The sequence below is a fragment of the Salmo salar genome, chromosome 11 (assembly GCF_965601325.2).
Source record: "Salmo salar chromosome 11, fSalSal1, whole genome shotgun sequence".
Lineage (NCBI taxonomy): Eukaryota > Metazoa > Chordata > Actinopteri > Salmoniformes > Salmonidae > Salmo > Salmo salar.
Genome location: NC_138301.1, coordinates 33,626,788 through 33,644,244, shown reverse-complemented (window position 1 = coordinate 33,644,244; position 17,457 = coordinate 33,626,788). Strand labels below are relative to the sequence as shown.

Genomic DNA, 17,457 nt, shown 5'->3' with positions numbered 1-17,457 from the left:
TATTCTTCATAATAGACCACAGCATGTCTATATCACTATCTTCATTATATACCACAGCCTGTCTATATCACTCTTCATAATAGACCACAGTATGTCTATATCACTCTTCATTATAGACCCCAGCATGTCTATATCACTCTTCATTATAGACCCCAGCATGTCTATATCACTCTCTTCATTATAGACCCCAGCATGTCTCTATCACTCTCTTCATTATAGACCACAGCATGTCTATATCACTCTTCATTATAGACCCCAGCATGTCTATATCACTCTCTTCATTATAGACCACAGCATGTCTATATCACTCTCTTCATTATAGACTACAGCATGTCTATATTATTCTTCATAATAGACCACAGCATGTCTATATCACTCTCTTCATTATAGACCACAGCATATCTATATCACTCTCTTCATTATAGACTACAGCATGTCTATATCATTCTTCATAATAGACCACAGCATGTCTATATCACTCTTCATTATAGACCACAGCATGTCTATATCACTCTCTTCATTATAGACCCCAGCATGTCTATATCACTCTCTTCATTATAGACCACAGCATGTCTATATCACTCTCTTCATTATAGACCACAGCATGTCTATATCACTCTCTTTATTATAGACCACAGCATGTCTATATCACTCTCTTCATTATAGACCCCAGCATGTCTCTATCACTCTCTTCATTATAGACCACAGCATGTCTATATCACTCTCTTCATTATAGACCCCAGCATGTCTATATCACTCTTCATTATAGACCCCAGCATGTCTATATCACTCTCTTCATTATAGACCCCAGCATGTCTCTATCACTCTCTTCATTATAGACCACAGCATGTCTATATCACTCTTCATTATAGACCCCAGCATGTCTATATCACTCTCTTCATTATAGACCACAGCATGTCTATATCACTCTCTTCATTATAGACTACAGCATGTCTATATTATTCTTCATAATAGACCACAGCATGTCTATATCACTATCTTCATTATATACCACAGCCTGTCTATATCACTCTTCATAATAGACCACAGTATGTCTATATCACTCTTCATTATAGACCCCAGCATGTCTATATCACTCTCTTCATTATAGACATGCTGTGGTCTATATCACTCTCTTCATTATAGACCACAGCATGTCTATATCACTCTCTTCATTATAGACCACAGCATGTCTATATCACTCTCTTTATTATAGACCACAGCATGTCTATATCACTCTCTTCATTATAGACCCCAGCATGTCTCTATCACTCTCTTCATTATAGACCACAGCATGTCTATATCACTCTCTTCATTATAGACCCCAGCATGTCTATATCACTCTTCATTATAGACCCCAGCATGTCTATATCACTCTCTTCATTATAGACCCCAGCATGTCTCTATCACTCTCTTCATTATAGACCACAGCATGTCTATATCACTCTTCATTATAGACCCCAGCATGTCTATATCACTCTCTTCATTATAGACCACAGCATGTCTATATCACTCTCTTCATTATAGACTACAGCATGTCTATATTATTCTTCATAATAGACCACAGCATGTCTATATCACTATCTTCATTATATACCACAGCCTGTCTATATCACTCTTCATAATAGACCACAGTATGTCTATATCACTCTTCATTATAGACCCCAGCATGTCTATATCACTCTCTTCATTATAGACATGCTGTGGTCTATATCACTCTCTTCATTATAGACTACAGCATGTCTATATCACTCTCTTCATTATAGACCCCAGCATGTCTATATCACTCTCTTCATTATAGACCACAGCATGTCTATATCACTCTCTTCATTATAGACCACAGCATGTCTATATCACTCTCTTCATTATAGACTACAGCATGTCTATATCATTCTTCATAATAGACCACAGCATGTCTATATCACTCTTCATTATAGACCCCAGCATGTCTATATCACTCTTCATTATAGACCCCAGCATGTCTATATCACTCTCTTCATTATAGACCCCAGCATGTCTCTATCACTCTCTTCATTATAGACCACAGCATGTCTATATCACTCTCTTCATTATAGACCACAGCATGTCTATATCACTCTTCATTATAGACCCCAGCATGTCTATATCACACTCTTCATTATAGACCACAGCATGTCTATATCACTCTCTTCATTATAGACCACAGCATATCTATATCACTCTCTTCATTATAGACCCCAGCATGTCTCTATCACTCTCTTCATTATAGACCCCAGCATGTCTATATCACTCTCTTCATTATAGACCCCAGCATGTCTATATCACTCTTCATTATAGACCCCAGCATGTCTATATCACTCTCTTCATTATAGACCACAGCATGTCTATATCACTCTCTTCATTATAGACCACAGCATGTCTATATCACTCTCTTTATTATAGACCACAGCATGTCTATATCACTCTCTTCATTATAGACCCCAGCATGTCTCTATCACTCTCTTCATTATAGACCACAGCATGTCTATATCACTCTCTTCATTATAGACCCCAGCATGTCTATATCACTCTTCATTATAGACCCCAGCATGTCTATATCACTCTCTTCATTATAGACCACAGCATGTCTATATCACTCTCTTTATTATAGACCACAGCATGTCTATATCACTCTCTTCATTATAGACCCCAGCATGTCTCTATCACTCTCTTCATTATAGACCACAGCATGTCTATATCACTCTTCATTATAGACCCCAGCATGTCTATATCACTCTCTTCATTATAGACCACAGCATGTCTATATCACTCTCTTCATTATAGACTACAGCATGTCTATATTATTCTTCATAATAGACCACAGCATGTCTATATCACTATCTTCATTATATACCACAGCCTGTCTATATCACTCTTCATAATAGACCACAGTATGTCTATATCACTCTTCATTATAGACCCCAGCATGTCTATATCACTCTCTTCATTATAGACATGCTGTGGTCTATATCACTCTCTTCATTATAGACCACAGCATGTCTATATCACTCTCTTCATTATAGACCACAGCATGTCTATATCACTCTCTTTATTATAGACCACAGCATGTCTATATCACTCTCTTCATTATAGACCCCAGCATGTCTCTATCACTCTCTTCATTATAGACCACAGCATGTCTATATCACTCTCTTCATTATAGACCCCAGCATGTCTATATCACTCTTCATTATAGACCCCAGCATGTCTATATCACTCTCTTCATTATAGACCCCAGCATGTCTCTATCACTCTCTTCATTATAGACCACAGCATGTCTATATCACTCTTCATTATAGACCCCAGCATGTCTATATCACTCTCTTCATTATAGACCACAGCATGTCTATATCACTCTCTTCATTATAGACTACAGCATGTCTATATTATTCTTCATAATAGACCACAGCATGTCTATATCACTATCTTCATTATATACCACAGCCTGTCTATATCACTCTTCATAATAGACCACAGTATGTCTATATCACTCTTCATTATAGACCCCAGCATGTCTATATCACTCTCTTCATTATAGACATGCTGTGGTCTATATCACTCTCTTCATTATAGACTACAGCATGTCTATATCACTCTCTTCATTATAGACCCCAGCATGTCTATATCACTCTCTTCATTATAGACCACAGCATGTCTATATCACTCTCTTCATTATAGACCACAGCATGTCTATATCACTCTCTTCATTATAGACTACAGCATGTCTATATCATTCTTCATAATAGACCACAGCATGTCTATATCACTCTTCATTATAGACCCCAGCATGTCTATATCACTCTTCATTATAGACCCCAGCATGTCTATATCACTCTCTTCATTATAGACCCCAGCATGTCTCTATCACTCTCTTCATTATAGACCACAGCATGTCTATATCACTCTCTTCATTATAGACCACAGCATGTCTATATCACTCTTCATTATAGACCCCAGCATGTCTATATCACACTCTTCATTATAGACCACAGCATGTCTATATCACTCTCTTCATTATAGACCACAGCATGTCTATATCACTCTCTTCATTATAGACCCCAGCATGTCTCTATCACTCTCTTCATTATAGACCCCAGCATGTCTATATCACTCTCTTCATTATAGACCCCAGCATGTCTATATCACTCTTCATTATAGACCCCAGCATGTCTATATCACTCTCTTCATTATAGACCCCAGCATGTCTCTATCACTCTCTTCATTATAGACCACAGCATGTCTATATCACTCTCTTCATTATAGACCACAGCATGTCTATATCACTCTTCATTATAGACCCCAGCATGTCTATATCACACTCTTCATTATAGACCCCAGCATGTCTATATCACTCTTCATTATAGACCACAGCATGTCTATATCACTCTTCATTATAGACCCCAGCATGTCTATATATCACTCTCTTCACATAATAGGCTTATAGAATGAAATAGCTACCTACCTCCCTCCCTCACGCTCTCTCTTTCTCTGCCTGTCTCTCTGTCTGTCTCTCTCTCTCACACACGTTCTGTCTGTCTATCTCTCTCTCACACACTTTATGTCTGTCTGTCTGTCTGTCTGTCTGTCTGTCTGTCTGTCTGTCTGTCTGTCTGTCTGTCTCTATCTCACTGTCTCTCTCACGGTCTCTCTCTCTCACACACACTGTCTCTCTTTCTCTCACTGTCTGTCTGTCTGTCTGTCTGTCAGGTCTAACCCTACTGCTGCCCTACATCCTGACCACCCGTAAGAAGTTCAAGGACTGTAAGATGAGGATCTTCATCGCTGGCCAGCCGGGACGTGTCGAACAGGACAGACATGAGTACATATGATCAATTTCAATCATTTATGAACAGAGGAAGATCCGGAATACAGTCTAATCGTCAACAACCACTAGCCTGGTCCCAGATCTGTTTGTACTTGTCACTAATCCATTGCTGCCATGGTCATGCCACACATTACAATTCCATAAGGAGTTGGCAAGAGAGCAGAAACAGACTGGCTAAACAAGCACATCTTTGGAAATAAGACATGTTATATCGCAGCGCATAGCAGTGGTGATCAGTGTGTGACTCTCTGTGTGTCTGTGTTTATAGGATGAAGTCTCTGCTGGAGAAGTTCAGGATCAAATATGCAGACATCCACGTCATCGACGACATCACCCAAAACCCCAACTCTAACAGGTAATACACACACACACACACACACACACACACACACACACACACACACACACACACACACACACACACACACACACACACACACACACACACACACACACACACACCACACACACACACACACACACACACAGAGAGAGAGACAACCTTGGGGAGATGTGATTGCTCACACACACACACACACACACACACTGTCGCTCACATGCTGTGGTGGGAGAGATTCCAGACATTCTGTACTGTAGCCGTGAGGTCACACTCAGCTGACCAACCACACGTCAGGGATGTGATCAGCAGTCAGCCGAAAGCAACACCAGTCAGGAAATGGATAAAGGCTCTATTATAGTGAGATAGTTAATGACTATATAAAACAGACGCACAACTTTGTCTCATTCAGTATTTACACAAGAAAAGACAACTCACATGAATGAATACATCATGGCTAATCATCCCCAGCTTCAAACTGGTCCATCTCTGCTGTCAGAGTGGCCGATTTCATTCTGGGTGCCAAGATGAATGACAACATGCACAAGTAAAATATAATATTCCTGATATCTGAAGTCATAGGATCAGTAATTAATACCTGATTAATCCTGATAACTCCTGTCTGTGTTCGTCCCCCAGCTGGAAGATGTTTGAGGACATGATCGAGCCGTTCCGTCTTCACGAGGGGTCAAAGAGCACCACTTTGGCCGAGGCTCTGAGGAAAGACAACCCCTGGAAGATCTCTGATGCCGAGCTGGACACCTTCGAGGAAAAGGTGGAGTCTAGAAACAGACAAGTGACTGCTCACCATAGAGACTTGTAGAGACAGACCACTGCTCAGTGCTCACCACAGAGACCAATAACTGATTAACAACCACATACTGTGCTCATTGCAGTACAACATGAATGAACATGCTCAGCCAGTGCTTGACTTGGGCAGCTCACCGGGGCTGAGTACCAGCACCTCAAATGTTCCATTGCTTGAGCTCCTTTTGTTCTTATAGAATATTAGCTCAAAAGTATTGTGGAGTTCCTTCACCTAAATATAAACAGTACCTGCACCCAAAATGAGTACCGGAACCTTTTTCAGTCCAAGTCAAGCACTGTGCTCAACTCTATCTTCTTGTAGTAGAATGTAATGTATTAATCTGGACAATAGAATCCAACAGTCCCATGATGCAGTAGCAACAGAAGTAGACAGCTGTGTTTTCACTGAAGCCTTACATGGTTGTCATACCAACCATGTGACCCACCACCACTTTGTGTCCTCTCCCCTCCAGACCAACCTCCAGGTCAGGCTGAATGAACTACTGCAGGAGAACTCCCGAGCTGCCAACCTCATCATAGTGTAAGTACAATATACTGTAGACTTTTTCCTGGTCAGGTCACTATGTGTTCAGGAAAAACTCTAGGCCCTAATTATAAAAGAGACACCAACAAGAGCCATATCATCATCTATCAATCTCTCTGTAAAAAATACAGAAATATGATAGTCCAATGTGTCACAGAACTATGAAGCTAACTGAGGTATATAACAATAATAATAATCATTTGGTTGGTGCTTATATCTGTCCTGTTTCAACTGTGTATTAGACGCATGTGTGAAATCCCCCTGAGACACCCACGGCCATATAGTGGTGACCGAGCTGCTAATAGCCTACTGTTTAGATAACTTAGGTTTAATACTGTACTTCCCACTTTGCAGGAGTATGCCCATCGCCCGTCTAGGCTCAGTCTCTGACCACCTCTACATGGCCTGGTTGGACATCCTCACCAAGAACCTCCCTCCCACCATGTTGATCAGAGGCAACCACAAGAGCGTCCTCACCTTCTACTCATAGACCAACCCTCTCAGCAGTCACTAGATGGCCATGCCACAAGGGACAACCAAGGCACTTTCATCAATATCCAGGAGTTAGTTGCTATCAGTTTAAATGAAAAGGTGTTGGTTAGGGATAAGGTTATGGGAAAGGTTAAAGGTTAGAAAGTGATGCTCTTCCGTCTTTTCTAGCATGATCAAATAGTGACGACGCAACACAGATATTTGGACTCAGGGATATATGGGCACAAGGACCGGACACTGCCTGGGATGGGTCAGTTACACTGCCAGTGCCTATGCTGCACCCCGTTGGAATTGTACATGTGGTGCATAATTAGGGGTCCAAGCCCTGAATTGGGCCGGAAAACTCTTATTATTATATATATATATATATATATATATATATTATATATATATATATTAGTCATGTAACAGATGCTCTTGTCCAGAGCAACTTACAGTTAGTGTTATTGTTAAGGATATTATTATTCTGACATATTATTATTATTATTATTATTATTACAATTTCAAGAGAGCTATAGTGCTTAAATAGTTTGACCTACAGAGACCAAACTTGGAGGGATGGTGTAAATTGGTGACCCAATACATCTGGTAAATCTTTGGTATACGACTGGGATGTTAGATGACAGACTGGTCCCAGGCTAGTTGGAGCCCCCTGCTGGCTATGCATCTCAATACGGTATACTTTTTCCTTAAATGTACACTTGTCCACTACCCACATAGTGGTCCTCTGTAGCACAGTTGGTAGAGCATGGTGCTTGCAATGCCAGGATAATGGGTTTGATATCCGGGACCATCCATACGTAAAACATTTTTGGCACGCATGACAGTAAGTTGCTTTAGATAAAAGTATCTGATAAATGGCATTAATGATATTATTCTATATTATGAGATTGGTGTAAGAGCAAGAGATTGAGTCAAGACCAGAACCTGTAGTTAATACATACAGGCTCTTCCATAGTTCTCAACCCTGAGGCCAGCATGGGTTAGTGCCTTTGTCTTGTAATACATTCATGCCAACCCATGGCGGCCCAGGTTCAAATCCCAACACTGCTGCTTTCAGATAGACATCCCTAGACAGTGAGGTATTGTTGGTGTTGTGGCTGAATTTGATGACTTAAATAATGGCGAAATATTTGAGAAAGGGTAAAAAAGCTTGGGCCTGGGGCGGCAGCGTGGTTAGAGTGTTGGACTAGTAACTGGAAGGTTACAAGTTCAAATCCCTGAGCTGACAAGGTACAAATCTGTCGTTCTGCCCCTGAACAAGGCAGTTAACCCACTGTTCCTAGGCCATCATTGAAAATAAGAATTTGTTCTTAACTGACTTGCCTAGTTAAATAAAGGTAAAACAATTGCTGCTTGCAGCTAGCCTATATGTATAATTCTTATTTTGGGGGAACAACAGATGATATACACTGAGTACACAAAACATTAAGGACACCTGCTCTTTCCATGACATAGACTGACCAGGTGAATCCAGGTGAAAGCTATGATCCCTTATTGATGTCACTTGTTAAATCCACGTCAATCAGTATAGATGAACGGGAGGAGACAGGTTAAAGAAGGATTTTTAAGCCTTGAGACAATTGAGACATGGATTGTGTATGAGTGCCATTCAGAGGGTGAATGGGCAAGACAAAATATTTAAGTGCCTTTGAACGGGGTATGGTAGTAGGTGTCAGGCTCACCGGTTTGTGTCAAGAACTGTAACGCTGCTGGGTTTTTCACACTCAACAGCTTCCCATGTGTATCAAGAATGGTCCACCACCCAAAGGATATCCAACCAACTTGACACAACTGTGGAAAGCATTGGAGTCAACATGGGCCAGCATTCCTGTGGAATGCTAATTGAGACTGTTCTGCGGGCAACTCAGGAAGGTGTCCTTAATGTTTTGTACACTGTGTATGTAGGCTAGTATGCACAAATATGATGGTGTTCTAGGAAATGAACATTATAGAAAACAAATTACCTATGCAAAAAGTGATCAATATACAAATAACAGTTTTAAAAAAAAATTATATTCAAATGCTACTAGTGGCGTTGATAACTTGATAAAAAAATTAAGATTAGTTTGATATCCATTGAAGAATACTGTATAATACTTTGTATAGATGTGTATATTCCACACAAGTAGCTACTAGTTGAATGTCTAGGGAAATAATGAAGGGATCATTTACTACCTTAATACACACACTCATGCACACACGTACGCACGCAGGCACGCACACACACACACTGTGATGAAAATCTATTAAACAAAACAGGAAAATGTAAATCAACCTATGTGCAGTATATTTTCAATATAGAAATGCTTGCTTTATTTCTGTATTTCAACCATTGTCTTTTATAAGACTCAGTCATTATCATATTTAACTGTAATATTTTAATTAATGTATTATGAAGAAGGAATAAAATGTTGAGTTACTCTTATTTTTCCTCATAATTTGTGTCCATCAAGATGGTCAGACACATTACATTAGAAGACAATAGGTTGGTTACATTATTCTCAAATTTAGATATATAGAACATAATGCAGAATAATACAATAGTTGGGTATGCCAACCTTTCTTGTGTTCAGTCCTTGGTTATTAGCAATGATTTAAATATACACTAGATGACGGATAGGGGCGCTGTGTTGAAGCCACTGAACCTCCATCTTGGCACTCCTACACCATTGTAAATAATATTTTGGAAGCTAGAGAAATGCATTTATTAATGTCTACATTTATTTTTGCCAAATATATTATATTATAGACACCTTAATGCATACTTTTAAATTATATTATGTGAGCAAAACATAAACAATATATACAAATATTTTCCTTAGAGTATATGTTTGAGATTACTAATGATAGTGTCCCCACTACAAAAAAATAATACATAAATACATGTAATTTTGTCCTTGAAATATTCAATTGAAATACTGTAGAAATCCATTAATTCCTATGGAGCAGTGTTTCAGTCCTCCAGTTCCCCCCAACAGTACATATTTTTCTTATGGCCCCCTGGACAGGCACACCTGATCCTACCACTCAACTAATCATCAAGACTTTGACACATAGAATCAGATGCTTTTGTCTCTGACCACATTTTCACGAGGACCAGAGTTGAGAAACACTGCTATGGAGGGAGGACTGCGCCTACTGGGGAGTGACAATATGGCCGACCAGTGGCTTCAAAGCCTCTCAATGGCCAATACATAGCATCAGCAATCCAGGGTTTATATATATATATATATATATATATATATATATATATATATATATATATATATATATATATATATATATATATATATATATATATATATATATATATATATATCATTGGTTATTAGCCCCAAGCTACAAGTCTTCCATTACACAACAGGAGCATGAGGGAGCTACCTGGCCTGGGACGGACACACATGGGGGGGGGGGTAAAAGACAATTTATGCTTGATCCGAAAATGTGTTCAGAGGCTCCATATGGAGGGTGTGATCCAGAGGCATGCAGAGGCCAAATTGAGCTCTGCACCGCATTGCGTCTCCCAAATGTTGTAACAATGCGAGGGCTCTGTATAACTCTGCAATGACATGATTGGTTGACGGTAGGTGAGGGCGGGAGGTCCTGTATAAACACAAACTCACTTCCTTGACAACTTCCTTCACAACAGCTCTGCTCTGCTCCATGAAGCGCATATGGCAGGGACCATATCACCGTAAATGCTGCAGGCCAATGCAGACATCAGAATGACCATGCAGTGCATTTTAGGAGGAGAATGATGCACACATCACTCCAGCTAGCTACCATTAGTTATTGTTACCAGGGTCACAAACAAACCATGCATGACGTGATAAAGTAGCTATCTAGCTATTTGGCAAAAAATATGATCTATCGCCTCTTCCTCTCTGGTTATAAGGTCTGTTAGTGGGTTATACAGTGCCTTTAGAAAGTAATCATACCCTTGACTTATTCCATTTTGTTGTGTTACAGTCTGAATTCAAAATAGATTCAATTAAAAAAAATCTCACCCATCTACACACAATACCCCATAATTACAAAGTGAAAACATGTTTTTAGAATTTTTTGAAAATGTCTGAAATGAAATACACAACCAAAATCATGGGTATTAATATGGAGTTGGTCCCCCTTTGCTGCTATAACAGCCTCCACTCTCCACTTTTAATTGTATGTACAGTTGAAGTTGGAAGTTTACATACACCTTAGCCAAATACATTTAAACTCTGTTTTTCACAATTCCTGACATTTAATCCTAGTAAAAAATACCCTGTCTTAGGTCAGTTAGGATCAACACTTTATTTAAAGAATGTCAAATGTCAAATTAATGGTAGAGAGAATGATTTATTTCAGCTTTTATTTCTTTCATCACATTCCCAGTGGGTCAGAAGTTTACATACACTCAGTTGGCATTTGGTAGCATTGCCTTTAAATTGTTTAACTTGGGTCAAACGTTTTGGGTAGCCTTCCACAAGCTTCCCACAATAACTTGGGTGAATTTCCTCCTGACAGAGCTGGTGTAACTGAGTCAGGTTTGTAGGCCTCCTTGCTCGCACACGCGTTTTCAGTTCTGCCCACACATTTTCTATAGGATTAAGGTCAGGGCTTTGTGATGGCCACTCCAATAGCTTGACTTTGTTGTCCTGAAGCCATTTTACCACAACTTTGGAAGTATGCTTGGGGTCATTGTCCATTTGGAAGACCCATTTGCGACCAAGCTTTAACTTCCTGACTGATGTCTTGAGATGTTGCTTCAATATATCCACATAATTTTCCTCCCTCATGATGCCATCTATTTTGTGAAGTGCACCAGTCCCTCCTGCAACAAAGCACCCCCACAACATGATGCTGCCACCCCCGTGCTTCACGGTTGGGATGGTGTTCTTCGGCTTGCAAGCGTCCCCCTTTTTCCTCCAAACATAACAATGGTCATTATGGCCAAACAGTTCTATTTTTGTTTCATCAGACCAGAGGACATTTCTCCAAAAAGTAAGATCTTTGTCCCCATGTGCAGTTGCAAACCGTAGTCTGGCTTTTTTATGGCGGTTTTGGAGCAGTGGCTTCTTCCTTGCCGAGCAGCCTTTCAGGTTATATCAATATAGGACTCGTTTTACTGTGGATAGAGATACTTTATGTACCCGTTTCCTCCAGCATCTTCACAAGGTCCTTTTCTGTTGTTCTGGGATTTATTTGCACTTTTCTCACCAAAGTACGTTCATCTCTAGAAGACAGAAAGCGTCTCCTTCCTGAGTGGTATGACGGCTGCGTGGTCCCATGGTGTTTATACTTGCGTACTATTGTTTGTACAGATGAACCTTCTGGCGTTTGGAAATTGCTCCCAAGGATGAACCAGACCAACCAATTTTGAACCAACCAATTTTCTTTCTGAGGTCTTGGCTGATTTCTTCTGATTTTCCCATGATGTCAAGCAAAGAGGCACTGAGTTTGAAGGTAGGCCTTGAAATACATCCACAGGTACACCTCCAATTCACTCAAATGATGTCAATTGGCCTATCAGAAGCTTCTAAAACCATGACATCATTTTCTGGAATTTTCCAAGCTGTTTAAAGGCACAGTCAACATAGTGTATGTAAACTTCTGACCCACTGGAATTGTAATACAGTGAATTAAGTGAAATAATCTGTCTGTAAACATTTGTTGGAAAAATTACTTGTGTCATGCACCAAGTAGATGTCCGAACCGACTTGCCAAAACTATAGTTTGTAAACAAGACATTTGTGGAGTAGTTGAAAAACGAGTTTTAATGACTCCAACCTAAGTGTATGTAAACGTCCGACTTCAACTGTAAATGATATAGGGTGAGTATTGGTAAAGTGGGACACTTTCTGTAATTTGCTTTTCCGAACACTTTACAGAATCATCCCAATGTCTTAACCCCCAACATGATACCATTCTAAATACCTTAAGAACTCCATTAACTTATACAAAAAAAAAAACCAAAAAAAAAAATTAAATACAGGATGGATGACTTTTTGAAACACATGTCCTGAGACTACATTTCTTCAGTCGATACTGGCAAATTGGGACACCTTGATTGGCAGTGGGACACTTACTACTTTATTGTAAAGAAGGATAAAATAGAGAGTACATGCATAATTTCAATATTTTTATGATAATTTTGTGGAACATTAAAGTGGCAATATGTAACTTTTTGGGCAACTTGACCAAATTAACATAGATCTATAACTCACTTTTCTATCATTCGATTTGAAAGCAAGTCTAAGAAGTGGTAGATCTGTTCTATATATGCTATTTCTATGCTTCCCGTTCTTAAGTTTTGTTTTTGCAACTTTTACTTTCGGGTTGAACACCAGCTTCAAACTACACTCTAAAGGACATTTTGTAGAATGAAACCAGAAAGACATCACCCCTCAACAATTCCAATGACTGTTTTACTGTCATTGTGCATTACAACTGTTCAGTGTGCATTTACAGGTGATTAGAACGCTTGTTATGGGCACATATTTACACCTGTTCATTACACCTGTTCAGCCTATTGGGTAAGGAATTGCGTTTTTGTAGTTGCTTTTTAATAATTTCAGAAAACAACTTATTTGGTAGATAACGTCACATTTTGTGATTTTTTTAAGCATTCATGTATTGAAAAAAGCACATAAAGGCTTCATAATTCATAAAGATATTTATTTGAATTAGCTATCCATAATTTTTCATCGTCTGAGGTATCAAGCTCTAAGTCTGTGAAAAAAATATATACAACAAAAGTACCTACTTTTCCAAAACTCCATTTGTTTGATAAATAAATTAAAGCAATAATAGTCACTATGCTTTCCAAACCACAAAGACCGGATTAAAATGTTTTCTAAAAAAGGAATTTATAAACTGTTAAGGAGGCAGTGGAGGAAGGACCAGGGTGCAACATTTGAGAGAAATAAGATTTTTATGTGTATGGAAACTGTCTGGCATCGTTTATTTCAGCTCATGAAACCAACACTTTACATGATGCATTTATATTTTTCTTCAGTGTTTATATGTCCATGTGAAAATGTGCTGCAAACTGATATGTCACTGCTCAAGTTGGTAATCCAATGTTTTGAATAGCTGGCTAGCCTCTGTCCAGTACATAAGATAACATTAAATATTTGCATGTTAAGGCTATGTCATGACGTGGCCCTTTCTGGGTATAGATCGTGGCATCCCCCTCTCCTACACCCAGGTTCTGTTATCTCAGGTCATAAATTCCTGGAGGAGACTCTCTCCTCCTGGCCATGCAGTATAGAGAGTTTCACAGTAGAACAAAGGAACTTCTTCTACATCACAGAACTTGAGAACTGAACAATATCCATGTTTTGGAGAATGTGTAAACGGTCGGTGGAGAAGCCAGCTACGACCCGGTCTGTTTTGTTTCATGTTTGTGACCTCATGAAAAACAATACAGCCACATTACCATAACTCTGTTTATACAGGTGCCTCCGTTATGAGGTTTGCGTCTAATTATTGTATAAAATGAATGAGTAAAGATGAAACTATTTGTAAAATGATGTAAGGTGATGTTAAACATTTTAATGAAAGAGAATTGTATTCCCTTTAAAGTTTAACCAAGTCACTGGCCCACGTCCATGAGCAGACATGATCTGGCATCATGGAACAGCCCTTTTCTACTGTTACGAATAAAACCCCCCACCTGAAGAAATCCTCTTCAGACCTCGGTCAGCTGAGGGGGCAAAGGTTTGAGTAGAGACCACAAAAACCTCAGTCTAAGCTAAGGTTGTAATGGTTGTTGAATTCCTAACCATACCACGTGGAGCATTGGCTACACGGCGGGAAATGTTTAAACTCTGAGACTATCGATCCCGACAGAATAAGAGCAAATCTTAGATACTAATTACTAGTCTGCAGCTAGAAATTACGTCAACCTGAGGTGCGAAGACCGACAACCGCCGAAACATCTATTCTATAGGAACATTTCTGAATGGTACTCTGAAGTACCCATTCTAACCACGAAAGACTTCAGGGAAGCAGAGATGCTCGGATGAACTTTCCAACAGAAGGACGGACGATTCCAACAGAGATCACGACGACACACTGGGCGTAAATATATATTGATTGTAATTATTCCCGAAACTAATGAGACTGTATCAGTATGTAAGAAGTAACAGTAGAAAACACATTATTTTAGCAAACATAAAATAAGTGAGTTTTGACTGAATAGATTGTTAATAAAAGTTTCAAAACAATAGATTATACTATAGACGTGCTAAATTAATCACATCCAGCAAAACAGAAACAGAATAAACTAAAATAATTCTGTATTTATTTCTGATGTAACAATTGTTCATGAAGCAAACATTGTATGACTTGGTAAAGGTGTGGTAGAAAGAAGTTGTCCGTTTTCCTCCCTGTCCTTCATCTGCGGCGCTCATTCAACATAGCATTTAGAGATTCCTGTGAACATCAACAGTCATAAACATGTCATTCTAAACAGCAACATCTTCCTAACAAGAATTTAGTCCAGTTGCCAATTCAACAGAATTCAGTCTTGTTCATGTTGATGATCGGTACAACATGAGACAGATAGCAAGATAGCAAGCCATGGTATATCAGACCGTATACTACGAGTATGAGTCAATATTACTTGTTTACTGTTGTAATTACGTTGGTAACCAGTTTAATAGCAATAAGGCACCTTCGGGGTTTGTGGTATATGGCTAATATACCACGGATAAGGGCTGTATCCAGGCACTCCGCGTTGAGCATAAGAACAGCCCTTATCCATGGTATATTGTCCATATACCACAAACCCCTGAGGTGCCTTATTGCTTAAATATAAACACAGATACATGCGCATGTGAGGTTTCAAATAATAATGTTACTACTACTAGCTTGCTCTCTCCCTGCTTCTCCTGAACATGTTTTATCTGATATAGCTAGTCGTTATTGTTCTTCCTTGCTCATCCAAAGCAGGCTTTCCTTCTCCTCGCTAGTCTTCATGTGCTTGACTACATGATCATCATGTTGTGGCTGTAACATGTGTCTTGTTTTGTACGCTTTGTACAAATAATAAAACGCAGAACTACAGGATGTTTCTTAACATAACTCTTTATTAACTAGCTACAACTGCATGTTCGCCTATCTCCAACCACGATCAACTGGCCATGACCTAAACGTCTGGGTGGTCTTAACCAATCACCGCACAGTATGATACGGCGGTAAAATGCATCCAATTATAATTCAGTATGTATTCACATATGAATATTACAACATGGACATTGCATTAGAACAACAACTAGATACACTCTTAGAAAAAAGGGTTCCAAAAGGGTTCTTCAGCTGTCCCCATAGTATAATCCTTTTCGGTTCCAGGTAGACCCATTTTGGGTCCGTGGACGGGGTTCCACCTGGAACCAACAAGTGTTCTTCAAAAGGTTCTCCTATGGGGTCAGTTGAATAACTTTTTAAGTTCTAGATAGCACCTTTTTTTTTTTAAAGAGTGTAACTTTATCCGAGACATTTTCAGGAAAAGCAGCTCATTTAGCAAGCCAATAAAATGTCTATCTGATATAACTAGCTAGTAATTCTTGTTCTATAGGCTTTCCTCCTCCTCGCTGATCTGCAGATGCTTCAGTACTTGATTAGGATGTTGTGGCTGTAACATTTCCTGGACATTGCATGTATTCAGACCCCTCTAATAACACATTTTCAAAAAAGCGACTAGCAACAAATCTAGCGACTTTTTCTGGTGTTATTGGAGACTTTTGGAGACTGACGTGAATGCACATATCGTTCTTACTCTTCTCAACGAGCAGCGGATGCTGCCGTGGGCCCCACCCCCGTGCCAAAGCACTCACAGGCGGCCCAGTCCTCGCGCAGCAGTCCCTCCCAGCAGCAGTCAGAGCAGGAGATGTTCACCCCTCCGCGCCCAGACTGCAAATGATCCCGGCTTGGCTTACATAAAAAAATAAAAAAATAAAAAATGTTTTTACCTTAATTAGGGCCAGACTAGTTACCATAATTTTCTCACATTGCCATTGACAGTTTTTTCTATTGTCTCTTTTTGGTCCATTTAAATTGTTAATGTAGATTGTATACAAAAAAATGTAAAAAATGTTATGGTTAAACATTTTCATGTTTTACTGTGACTTGTTGTAGGCTCCTAAGTGGACCATAAGGTTAAAAACCAAGCCAAATTAAGAAAACTAAACTAAAAAACAAAATAAAAAACAAAGTAACTCCGCCAGAGTGTCTCTTTTGGGTCACTTTTTCCAGTCCCAAGCCTGGATAAAGGAGGAGGGTTGGAATTGTGACATAAAAAAAAAAAAAAACGAATCGACAGAAGTTAATTTATAGTTCTAAACATATTTAGGGTTTTTTACTCACTTTGTGTCTCTCCCACGACATTATTACTCTCCTACAGCTTCCATCACAATTACATGCACATGGACAATTATACAAATTAGG

At 39.2% G+C, this 17,457-nt stretch overlaps 1 protein-coding gene and 1 long non-coding RNA gene across 2 annotated transcripts in view; one reads left to right on the top strand and one right to left on the bottom strand.

Moving 5' to 3' along the window:
* slc12a1 (solute carrier family 12 member 1) overlaps window positions 1-9,451 on the top strand; it is a 132,449-nt gene extending 122,998 nt beyond the window's left edge. The window contains exons 22-26 of the mRNA XM_045689383.2: window positions 4,726-4,837; window positions 5,112-5,198; window positions 5,820-5,955; window positions 6,461-6,528; window positions 6,886-9,451. Of these exons, the coding sequence (XP_045545339.2) occupies window positions 4,726-4,837; window positions 5,112-5,198; window positions 5,820-5,955; window positions 6,461-6,528; window positions 6,886-7,021 (539 nt within the window). The 3' untranslated portion in view covers window positions 7,022-9,451. The remainder of the gene's footprint in view (window positions 1-4,725; window positions 4,838-5,111; window positions 5,199-5,819; window positions 5,956-6,460; window positions 6,529-6,885) is intronic.
* A 5,840-nt stretch (window positions 9,452-15,291) lies between these two features.
* LOC123725154 (uncharacterized) lies at window positions 15,292-16,910 on the bottom strand. Its single transcript, XR_014379369.1, has 2 exons — window positions 16,790-16,910; window positions 15,292-15,444 (listed from the first exon to the last, which is right to left on the bottom strand). It is a non-coding gene; the product is annotated as an uncharacterized LOC123725154 (long non-coding RNA).
* Window positions 16,911-17,457: the final 547 nt, after the last annotated feature.